Here is an 11,976-nt window from a genome sequence, read left to right as displayed (position 1 = left end):
TTGTATGATTCATTTACTTAAATTGTATGAGCAAAAATTTACATTTAAGTGTGAATAACAAAATTATTAAAGACAATAACATAATTTTATTTTTGGAATGAGAATATATACATTTTACTAAACAAGCTCATTTGAAGCATACATGGCTAAAATCATAAATCTGTTGTTTTTTTTTGTATAATTTATAGAAGCAATACATACAATAATAACAACATATTACAAATGCCAGTCAATGTGTTAGAAAGAAACAAATAATTTCTAGAAAAAAATATATATTTTAATTCATACCTGAGATAAACTTGTATTTTGGGTATAAATGAACAAAGAAGCTCAATCAAAAAATTGAGAAAAGTTAACACTATTATTCAATTACAGGAATGGTAAGTGCATTTATTAATCTTAAAAATAATAAAAGTTATTGAAATTATTTTTCCTTCTGAAATGGCTGCTTTAGAACAAATGATACACTAAAGTACTTTATATTTATTAAAGGTTCTGTTAAAAAAAAAAAAAAACTGAGATGTATTCATTTAATCTTATCTTCAAACAAATTTTTCATATAAAATTTATATAAATGCAGGCTAATTAATATAATATGAATAATTTTATGTAATATATATAATTACATTTGCATGATAAGCAATGTCTGCAAATATATAATAAATATATCAAAATTTAGCTGTACAGTTTTATTTGTTTTGTTGTTCATAATAATAATCTTGAATGTTCAAATAACTATCAACTATAATTACACGAAAAATAGCAACCCTTTGCAGAGATTTGCAATCAAAATTCCTACGCAGAGATTATGATTTTTTTTTTTTTGTCAACTGGCAAAAGTACTGTTTTTTATTGAAAAAATATGGAAATCCAATAATCTGTGACTCTTCAATCAAATTTAATGTTTCATACTTTGACAATTTTATTATTTAGGGCTATTTTAGAGGGGGAGGAGAGGATATAAGGAAAATGGGAAAAGTAGGTGTTCTTTTTTTACTTATGTGCCTTATCATGAAATAATACCATACATAAGTAAAAAGAGCATACCTATTACTCATTTCACTTGTTAAACACAAATAAAAGTATGATACTATGCATTGATTTGATACCTCTTTTGAGGTAAGGAGAGGGAATTGAAAGATTCACATTAATGAAATAAAAGAAAACAATTTTAAAAAGCAAAATCTCTGGGAAGCAGAATGCAAATGCCTGAGCTACCTAAAAATCTATTCTTATTATTCAGAATTCTTTAAATAAACAAATTTAATGATTACATAAAAAAAAGTACCTTACAATAACAAAATGTAATATAGAGACTGGACAATTTTTAAAAACATATGGTTTTTAACTTTCCAACAGGCACATTATAATTTCTTACATGAACAGGCACATGGAATTAGATGATATTTAATGATAGTAAAAACATGCAAATTATAAAAACAAATATATATATATATATCATGAGTGAAAACTTTTAATATAAGTGAACTGTAAAATCATGCTGATAAATAAAAGCTTTGAAATTTTGTCAGAGAGTGATGTATAAAAGTATATCTATGGACCTACTGCATTGTTTGGATACTATGAGCTTTATCTTTTTTCCACATATATCAGTTATATAATATACAAATAAAAAATATTAGAAATTTAATTTTAGAGAAAAATCAGATATACCATTCCTGTATTATATTTTCATATGCAATACCCAAATGGAAAAAAAAAAAAAAAAGCATTTAAAAAAATAGGAACTAAACTGAAATACTGGAATTATATTATGAAAAAATACCACACATAAGTAAAAGAGGACACCTACTACTCATTTAATTGGTTAAGCATAAACAAAAGTACGATGTTATACATTTAATAATTCATTGCACAAGAGTAAATGATAAATAATAGAGAAAAAATACAATTGGACTATTTTTAATGAAATAAAACATTGATAATAAAAATTATAATATTAACAAATAAAATGATTAATGATCAATTTTTTCGGTTAAGTAATCTTTAAATTAACTCAACAAAACTGCAAATATTGTGTGTAAATAAAACACACAAACTTTGGCACTCTTGTTCAAGCACATTTAGAATAAAATTGATAAAATACAGAAAATCCAAGTTAAAAAATATTATATATATAGATAGATATTTTGATCATCTTTTGAGAATAAAAGTAGCACCCATTTTTTTTTCTTCTTATTTTTCTTTTTTCTCGATGTCAGATCAACAATTTAAATGATCCCAAATTGAAATAAAAAAAAAGAGAACAATTTAAAATAAACTGAAAAAAGTAGAACAATTTTAAATAATTCCAAATTGAAAAAAATATTAAATAATTTATAACTAATCAACATATTTTAACATAAAAAACCATCTAATATAAAATTAAACTATATTTATTAAATAAAGCCTGCATATCAAGAAAGAATAAATGCTGACTAACTGACTATCAGGAATGATAAAACAGAATGAAAATTCCATCTATATTTTTATCACATCTGAAGTTGCCCTCTGTTTCCTTAAAAGCATAAAGTAAACATCTGATAATAAATAAGATTATCAAACAAAATAAAATTCTTTAAGAACTTTGTAAATCCACTCCGAGTATAAATATGCACAAAAAATATAAACACAAATTAAATAAACATCTGGTAGCAGGCTTTTTCGATGTCCATATGTTTCTGGAAGTTTACATATATGTACATAAACACACACATACACACAGAAAAACTATTTCACCATCAACATAAAATAAATAGAATAATCTGATTAACATTTTAAAATCTGGAATGTTCAGCAGCATATGAATGAACACAATAACACTTGTGGGGGGGAATGAAATAGATCACAAATGAAAAATATCAGAAACAATTACCAATTACAAGGCAAAACCGGTTGCCACAATATGTACAAAATGTCCCTTAAAATACGACACTCCTTTTGTTGCACACAAATGGATTTGGGCAGTAAGTATTGAAAGGCAGAACATGCACATGTTTCAAAATATAACCTCAACATATTTTTTAAAAAAATCTTTAAAAATTTAAATAAAAACAAAATGGATTCAAAATATTAGCATATATATGTATATATATATATATTAATGCAGGATGTCTATTCTAATCGTGATCTAATAACAAATTTCTTAACTTGCAGAGAAAGGCATATATTTCCAATTTAAAAAAATTTCTAATGATGTAAAGGATTATATTTTATGCAATTTAAATCAATAAATGCATTGTTGAAAAATATTGATGACAAAATTTTCATGCAATCCATTGGTTCTATTATTCACATTTAAAACAATATTCTTTATGCTACCACACCATAAATAAATAAGTTCCACTCTTCTGAAACCAAAATTGATCAAGTTATGAGGCATTTTCAGAAGATTAAATAGGAATTGAAAGGAAGATTCACCAATCAACATATCCAAGAGGTTATTTAAAATAACAAAATCCTGCTCAATTTTATTTGCAGGAAAGCAGAACTTTCTTTTGTTTAAAATGCTAGTGTGTCAAGAATATTTCACTAAATATAGCCAATAGAAAGGGAATGATCAAATAAAAATTCAAATTAATTTTTTTTCAGAAGCTCGATTACTGATACAAACAATATGAAAAAATTTTATTTAATTTAAAGCATTTTCCCAATTAGTGGTAAATGCATGGCAAAATTTTAACGATTTAGGAAATTAATATCGAGTCACAATTAGAATAGAAAGAATAAACTACAAGATTTTCACCAAATGAAAATTGAAATTCCCAAATATATAGGATATAAACTATTTCAAGACAAAAATAAATTTTGAATTTTAGCTTCATATATAAATACTTAAGTGGCATGCTCAGTCATCAAATTTTTACTGCCCTTTCATTGTAAAGGCAATTTCACGAACAATCTATGAGCATCAAGAAAGCAATGCAAAAAGGCATAAATTCAATCTTTCAGTTCAGAGGCGTATCCTTGCAAAAACATTATTGTTTGACTCTTCCTCCTTTTTGGCCTCTGGGCACGGCATGAGCTTGGAGGGAGCCCGTGGAATGCGATCAGTCATTCTCTCCTGTGGCACAGGAGGTGGTGGCGGAAGGTTGTGTTCACGACGATATGCTTCCCAGCGTGCATCATCTGACTCATGAGTCAAGTACCGCCAGCCTACTTGACTCTCCAGTTCTCGAAGATCACACCATGTTTGGTAATCCTACAAAAATGAAAGGAAAAGATATATAAGAATTTTATGTTAAGATAAGATTCATAAGAACCAGTATTTCAAAGGAGATACACTAAGTGGGATTATTTTCTCTCATAAATTAGTCATCTTAAGTATATATTTTTGTAAATTTTGGTTCTAACCATATTAAATCAAAATCATAAACAACAAAAATCTCAAGATGAAAATCTTTTCATGTACATTTATAGAAATAATATACAACTGCAAAAGAAGATACAAAAATATCATTTTTCAAAAGATCACCTTCTTTTTTAAACATAACTTTTAAGATATTTTAATGTGCACATTTTAATTAATAATATTAATTAAAATGTGCATATTCTAATTTAGATTACAGTACACTCTAAAATATCCGATTCAAGACTATCCGGCTTCAATACTATCCAACCTAGTTTTCTTTTAATGTAATTAAATGAGGAAGGCAAGGCATTGCATAGGCACTGGAAGCTACGATCTTACTACATGTCTTGCACAAAATATCAGTTGCGACAGGAAAAGAGCAGCATTCTGCTCATTGTTCATTGTTTTATCAGTGTGTAATAGACCACAGGTGTTGCTGCTGTTACTGATTATAACTGCATAGAATATACATTATTCATAAATATTTGTATTTAACATTCTTTGTGGTTTGAGATAAATGGAGGGCTTAATACTCAATAAGAAGTGAGAAAATGCGTATTAAAACAATGAGTTCTGGTATAAAAACTTTGTCTTCTGGTATTGCCAGGCAAAGAAATGAGTTCATAGAATTCAAGCCTATCTGGCCCACCCTTGCACCAGATTAGGCCGTATACTTGGAAGTGTACAGTATTAATTCTTCTTCTTTTTTTTTTTTTAAATCAAATGCAATCAATTGGCATTTTCTTCAGAACAATAGTGAAATCTTAAAAATTTATGGAAAGTGTACACTAAATTGGATAAATTTTTCAATGGGGGGGGAGTATATTAGTCTACAAAAGAAATTAAATTTTTATGGTTGTTTTTCTTTTAGACCAGAAACAATCTTAGCAACATTTTTTTTTTAAGTTTGAAATAGCTCTTACAATTCTGCAGAGTTAACATCATCATCTTTTGCAACTGATTTATTAATTACAGCAGCTTACTAGTCATCTTTTGTTCTATGCAACTATTTGATTCATTTAATTCTTTCATGAAGATTAAAAATGAACATTTATATTTTATCTAAATAAATTCAACATTTTCTTTGACTATTAAAATTGGCAGAAGCACTAACTACTACTTCTAATTGTAATTAATGAGGTTTGATTTAATATCAAAAAGACTATATACAATTGAAATAGTTTAAAACTACAAAAATAAGAATCGTTTTCTTACTTGTAGCCATGTATGAGACAATGACTTATCAACTGTAAATCGCTTCCTTGTTTTCACTTGAAGAAGATTATTGATTAAATCAATAGCTAAAATATAATTAATATTTTATAAGCAAAAACATAATGATAAAATATATATAAAAAGGAAAACTATAAAAAAAATGGGAACAGTATAAAAATTCTGTTATTAGATGGGGGGAGATTTAAATACATCCTTTCTATATTACTAAACAAAGAAGAAGATTTTATTTACATTTAAATGTAATATTATCTGAATCAAAGTAGAAGATTTTGTTACATTAAATAATTCTTTGGCATTAATATATGTCTTTCTTTCACAGCTCTTTTCATTCAGTAATAAAATGATTATATCTTCAAATTTTTGTATTTAAAATACGAATATATAATATGCAGAATTGTTTAAGGGTTGTTTACTTTTATTTATTTTTTAATTAAATATCATAAATATTATTAATTTTCATAATGTGTAATCAGTAATTATACAAATATTATTAAATTCATGGATAACAATTACTATTTTTTTAAAGCACATACAAGGGATTTTTCAAATGAAAAGGTACGAAACAACATTGTGGGTATAAACAAAGACTTTATTCAGAGTATATACCATAGGCCTGAAGGCAACGATCCCATTGATTAACGAGCCGAAAGATTCCTTGTTCTCAGAATTCTTGTGGTCATGACGAGACCCAGGCCTTCACAGTGTCCTTGATTTCGCCGTCCGAGTTAAAGCGCTTCCCTTTCAAATGTTTTTTCAGGGGACCAAACACATGAAAGTCGCAGGGCGACATGCCCGGGCTGTAGGGCAGATGGTCGAGCTGCTCCCACTTGAAATTGGCCAGTTCCGCGTGGGTGACCCTGGAGACGTGTGGATGTGCATTATCATGGAGCAGAGCCACACCTTTGTTCCGGTCTTTTGTTCTTATGGACCTGCGTGGTCCTCGGAGTGTCTCACAGTACACAACAGAGTTAATGGTTCATTTGTGCTCGAGGAATTCAACAAGAAGCGGACCTTGGACGTCGAAAAAGACGGTGAGCAGCACAATGCCTGCTGACTCCACGTATTTTAACTTTTTAGGGGGAGATGACGACATTTGCTTCCACTGCATGCTGTCCTGTTTTGTCTCTGCCTCGTAGTGGTGGAACTAATTCTCATCACCTGTGATGATACGCTCCAGCAAAGCGGGGTCTTCATGATGCCGAAACAGATGTTGAAGTGCTAGCCCCATACGCAGTTCCTTGTGCTGGTCGGTCAGCTGCTTCAGGAGCCACTGCGCGCGCACCTTCAGATAACGCAACCTATCGTGAACAATTGTTCACACTACTCGCCAACATTCGCAATGTGAGATGCCGATCACTTTTCACTAGGTCGTCCACCTTGTCGATGAGATCGGGCGTGATGACTGTGTTTGCCTGGCATGGTCTCGGATCATCAACCAAACTCTCACGGCCTGCACGAAAACGGGCACTTTATCTTCTCAATAACTTGTCTGACACCCGCTTGTCTGTCCGGCGATGAATAGCAGCCGGTGTAACACTTTCAGCTGTCAGAAATCGCTTAACGCTGCGCCGCTCCTCAATCGACGAATTTTGCACTGTGAACGCCATTCTGTCTTCACATGCACTGTCATGTCAATTGGACGGCGCTCTTTATAAGAGCCTCTGCTCACTCCTGCGTATGCGGACGCCCTGTATGCTTCGATCTACGCCGGAGACTCCAATCACATCCCTAAATGTCTCACTACGTTCTCCCATAGCGGCATAGGCAAATATGTTATGAAGTTTCGTACCTTTTCATTTGAACAACCCTTATAAAATACTGATATCAAATTTAATACAAATTTTATAAGGCCAGGATTTTATGAAATCCTATATTTTGACAAATTAACAAAACAAGGCAAATCATAAATACCTATTCAAAAATTTTAGCTATTAATTATTGAAAATATCAGTAACATCAACATAAAAACAAAAACATGCTAAAGCAAAGAAAAGTGCATTGAACCATTTTTATATGATTAATGCTTGAAATAATACCTTAATCTATCGCCTTGAAGTGTTACAGATGTTGCTGCAGTTGAAACTTTATCTCTGCTTATAAATTGACTGCACAATTAAGTCAATATTTTATTGTCCTAGCCATACTAATGTGACCAATATCTAATAATCATAAATAACATTATCTCTTAGTCCTATGGTATCATGACATGTTTAATGACCAGATTTACTGCTAGAGAGGACAATGTTTGTTAACACAACTGTTAGTGCAGGGTCGTTCCACCTAAGAACCCCATTAAGTATTGGCATAAACAACCTGTGGAGACAAATTTCCCAAGCAAAGGCAAAAGCACTGGTTTTCCTTTGCTTTCAGATGAGGCAATAGGTACAGAATACTTCCAACACAGCCCCATAAAGAAATCATTTTCGAAAAGTAAAAAGACAAGTAAATAAAAATGGGTGTATAAAAGATTCTAATATAACAACAAGGGATATATATATATATTAAACTCTAATTTCAATTCTAATTAATTCAACTGAAGCTTTGTAAAAATGATTGCGTCAGTGGTTCCCATGAGCCGAGTGAAGGAATAGAGAATCGCTGATGTAAACAGATTCTTCTAAAGGATCCTTATGTTTCCCTTGTCAAGGTCGACACATGTGAGAAATTCCTGTCAGAAATTCATATAGAAATCTCATGTTATACAAGACAGGGATAATTTGTTTCTCCTTTTGTTACCTCTCTTCTTGCCTAATCTGTTGCTGTGAATGGATGTGCCTTGTCTGCACCTTCTTGCAAATAATTAGGCTTTCCTGAGACGGATTAAAGAGAATAAAACAAACTTAAAAATACAAAGTGTCTTTTCTATTGTCAAACCTGCCTTCTGCTTTTTAAAATTATTATGTTTACATTACACATGCACGCACACACACACACACACACACACAAGTACTCCATGCCAGCTTCACTCTTTCAGGAGAAGACTTGCCTGAACCTGCCAATATGCCCCCCTCTTCATATATTGTTAGCCCACCTCTCTCCTTGCATTGAATGAACACATATTCTAAATGGCATGATGGAAATTTGGACTGATATTCCACTCCATGCCATGCTATAATGATAATAGATTTTTTTTTTTTTTTTTCCTTATTGACAATCAATTTTGGATTGCCATAACTGTATTGGCATAATATAAGGTGAGGTGAATGCATGGCTTCAATCACAACAGATGTTATTACATTTATATTTGGGTAAAGCAAAAATTGGACTCTTTTGCATGCAATGATATGTATATCATTCACATTTAATATTGAATTAATTAATTAAACTTGCAATTAAGTGAAAGTATTAAGTAATTTAAAATTCAAAAATCTTTTGAAATGCTTCAATACCACAAATATCCCTTATATTATTATAGAAAATTAAAATATTAATAAATATCTCAAACAGAATGTATCATTTAATTAGGAAGTTAAATAAATTCACAGGTTAAGGAGTTAAAAATGATGGATTCTGACCTTCAGGAGAAATTTCTTTCCATGGAGTTGGTGGATACATGAAAGCAGCATTTTGTATTTGATCATTGATGTCTTCATCTTCATTGAATGGAAAGGTTCCACTTAAACTGCAAAAAAATTAGATTTATTACTGATTACAATATAATAAATAGAAGCAAAGTAATAACCATAGAAACAGACAAAGCAATATAACACACAGAGATAACAAATTAGTAATTTTTGATAACATTTTTTCACAGATTATCACTGTAAGGAAAAGCCCAAAACTGTTTTTTTTTTTTTTTAAAAATAATCATATATTTAAAACAATCTTTAATCTTTTTAATTTATATTTTCATGACTGTAATTCTTATAAAGAACTGACAAATTTGGAAATTGGAAACCATAAAAAAATTTCTGAATGATCTAATATTTTACTTTTTTAAAAAGATTTTCAAAAACTGTTATTGTATTCATATGTTTTTATGAGTTAAATGAAATTAAATATGCATAAACATGCAATAATTAAAGAAAAATGATATCTATCTTAAAACCACCATCCATCACTAATATGGAAAATTATCCAATAAAATTGATGCAAGGCTCTAAGAATACAAATTCTACAAATAAATTATTCGCATTTTTGAAGCAAGAATCTTATAAATCAGTTTAAAACCTCAAAATTACCTTAAATACCAAGACTTTTGATGTGTTTGAGAGGCAAGAGTTCAAATTTCTCACTTGGCCAAACCAGTATAAATAAATTGATTAAAAAATTGGAAACCACCAGATAGATCGCAATTATTCGTACACATGGAAGAGAAAAGGGGGGGGGGGACTTCATATTTTGGATTGAAGTATTCAGGCTAAAACAGAAATACCCCAAAATGATAACAATGATTAAATCAGTTTAACTTGCTTCTAAACAGTGATAATTGAAACTGCAATTAATTGTATACATCTCCACCTATAATATATATATATATATATATATATATATATATATATATATATATATATATATATATATATATATATATATATATATATATATAGGAGATTTAATGTCAGAAAATCTCCTAAAGATCCTGCTGGTAAAGATTTGAGGAATAACTTATTGAGCAGATGATATTTAATATTTGTTACTATATATAAACTCAGATTTTTATCTTCAAGGGTTAAATGAAAAACCATTATGTAGATAAAAATGTTGAAAAACTTTTCCATTATTATAAAAAATGTAGACACAGCAACTCCTAAAGCATTTATTGTCCCAAAATCAAGCATAACTTAGCATTATTCTTCAAAAATTAATTTGTTAGAAAATTAAAATACATATATTTTTTGCTTTATTACAAATTGTGTGTACCTGTATATCATAATAATATTCTGGAAATTAGAATTTTTATTCAATGTTAGTTTTGTGGAATTTCAAATTTAGATCATAATCAGACTAGTCAGATAATAACTGATAAATTACAATGGAGTTTGATCAGCAGAGTCTTCAAGTACGATGGTTCTTAATTTGATTTCCTGGAGATTTTCAATTTTTTGAAAAATATTTGATAATATTTTTAAAAATTAATAATAATAACATACAGTTGATAAATGCCAATGACATTATTAGCCGAAACAAAATCAAATTATAGTGTATCTATCCCCCTTCCCAAATGATTAACATGTCTTTAACAATTTTACTTCATATTACGCTGATAGTTAAGGGCATGTCAAATCAATGATATTAAAAGCATTGATTTAGTTCCAAAAATTTATTTCAACTACTCATAATTTCTTTAAAAAGCTCTATAAATTCCAACTACACATTATATTACATTATACACATTATACCATTTTAAATTCAGCACATTTAATAATAAACATGGATATCTATCTTTTTAAATCAAAACATATTGCTTACTTTCACTAATGTTTATTTTTTAAAAAAAATCAATTTTTAATAAATTAAAAATTTGTGCATTAATTAAAATATCATTTATATATTAAGGAGACATTATCTTACCTTACATAAATTATTACACCTACAGACCACATGTCTAAAGATCTGTTATATCCTTTATTGCGAAGAACTTCAGGTGCTGAAATGTGAAAATATTATATTCATATATCCAAATTTATATTTTTAACACCTTTTTTAAATGACAATTCGTTATTAATAAATATCACAAACACCTTAAATTCTTAAAATTGCATATCACATGCAGTATTTATACAATCATTATACAATACAACAATTCATTTTATTGACAAGCCTGGTAGGCAAATTTCAATGTTGCATTTCCCTATTTAACAATTTTGCTGTGCAATGTTCAAAATGAAAAAAAAAAAAAAAAAAAAAAAAAAAGCTTGGATTAATTATCTTATATATATTATTATTATTAAAATAAATACATGCTGCAATATTAGCTACCTGTAGTTCAGAAAACATCAGGATATTCATCTAATAATGAAAAATATGAAATATTCCTTAAAAACAAAATAACACAGCATAATTTGGAGATTAGTTGCATATACCATATTTTTTACTAGTCTCTTTTTATGTATCTACATGCATTTCAAATATGTCACTCTGGAAACATTGATAAGTTTTATTTCTTTAAGTAGGATCTCCCTATATTAAAAAAAATATCCAAATAGAAATATAACCAAACAAATATGTAAACATTATGATATTATTGTTTATAAAACCTCAATTATTAGAGAAAAATTTATAAAAAAAAAAGAGAAATAAAATAAAATAAAAATTCCTCTGAGCAACGTGGTAAACAAAGATAAAATTCCTTATTATATAGTAAATATTTTCAAATCCTTTCAATTCTCAAACAAAGGCAATGTAATATTGTATACGGAAGCAATTACAGATAATGATTTTACTGA

The 11,976-nt window shown here is 28.8% G+C and overlaps 1 protein-coding gene across 2 annotated transcripts in view; it reads right to left on the bottom strand.

The window, feature by feature from the left end:
• Positions 1-582: 582 nt before the first annotated feature.
• Positions 583-11,976, bottom strand: part of LOC129988274 (serine/threonine-protein kinase D3-like) — a 43,915-nt gene continuing 32,521 nt past the window's right edge. For both annotated transcript variants that reach the window (XM_056096462.1, XM_056096463.1), the window contains 4 exons: positions 11,102-11,177; positions 9,103-9,209; positions 5,567-5,652; positions 583-4,201 (listed from right to left, as the gene is read on the bottom strand). In XM_056096462.1, the coding sequence (XP_055952437.1) occupies positions 3,953-4,201; positions 5,567-5,652; positions 9,103-9,209; positions 11,102-11,177 (518 nt within the window). In that variant the 3' untranslated portion in view covers positions 583-3,952. The remainder of the gene's footprint in view (positions 4,202-5,566; positions 5,653-9,102; positions 9,210-11,101; positions 11,178-11,976) is intronic.

Source organism: Argiope bruennichi, chromosome 10 (genome assembly GCF_947563725.1).
Source record: "Argiope bruennichi chromosome 10, qqArgBrue1.1, whole genome shotgun sequence".
NCBI lineage: Eukaryota > Metazoa > Arthropoda > Arachnida > Araneae > Araneidae > Argiope > Argiope bruennichi.
The sequence above is the reverse complement of the archived record's forward strand: the minus strand, read 5'-3'. Positions and strand labels throughout refer to the sequence as shown.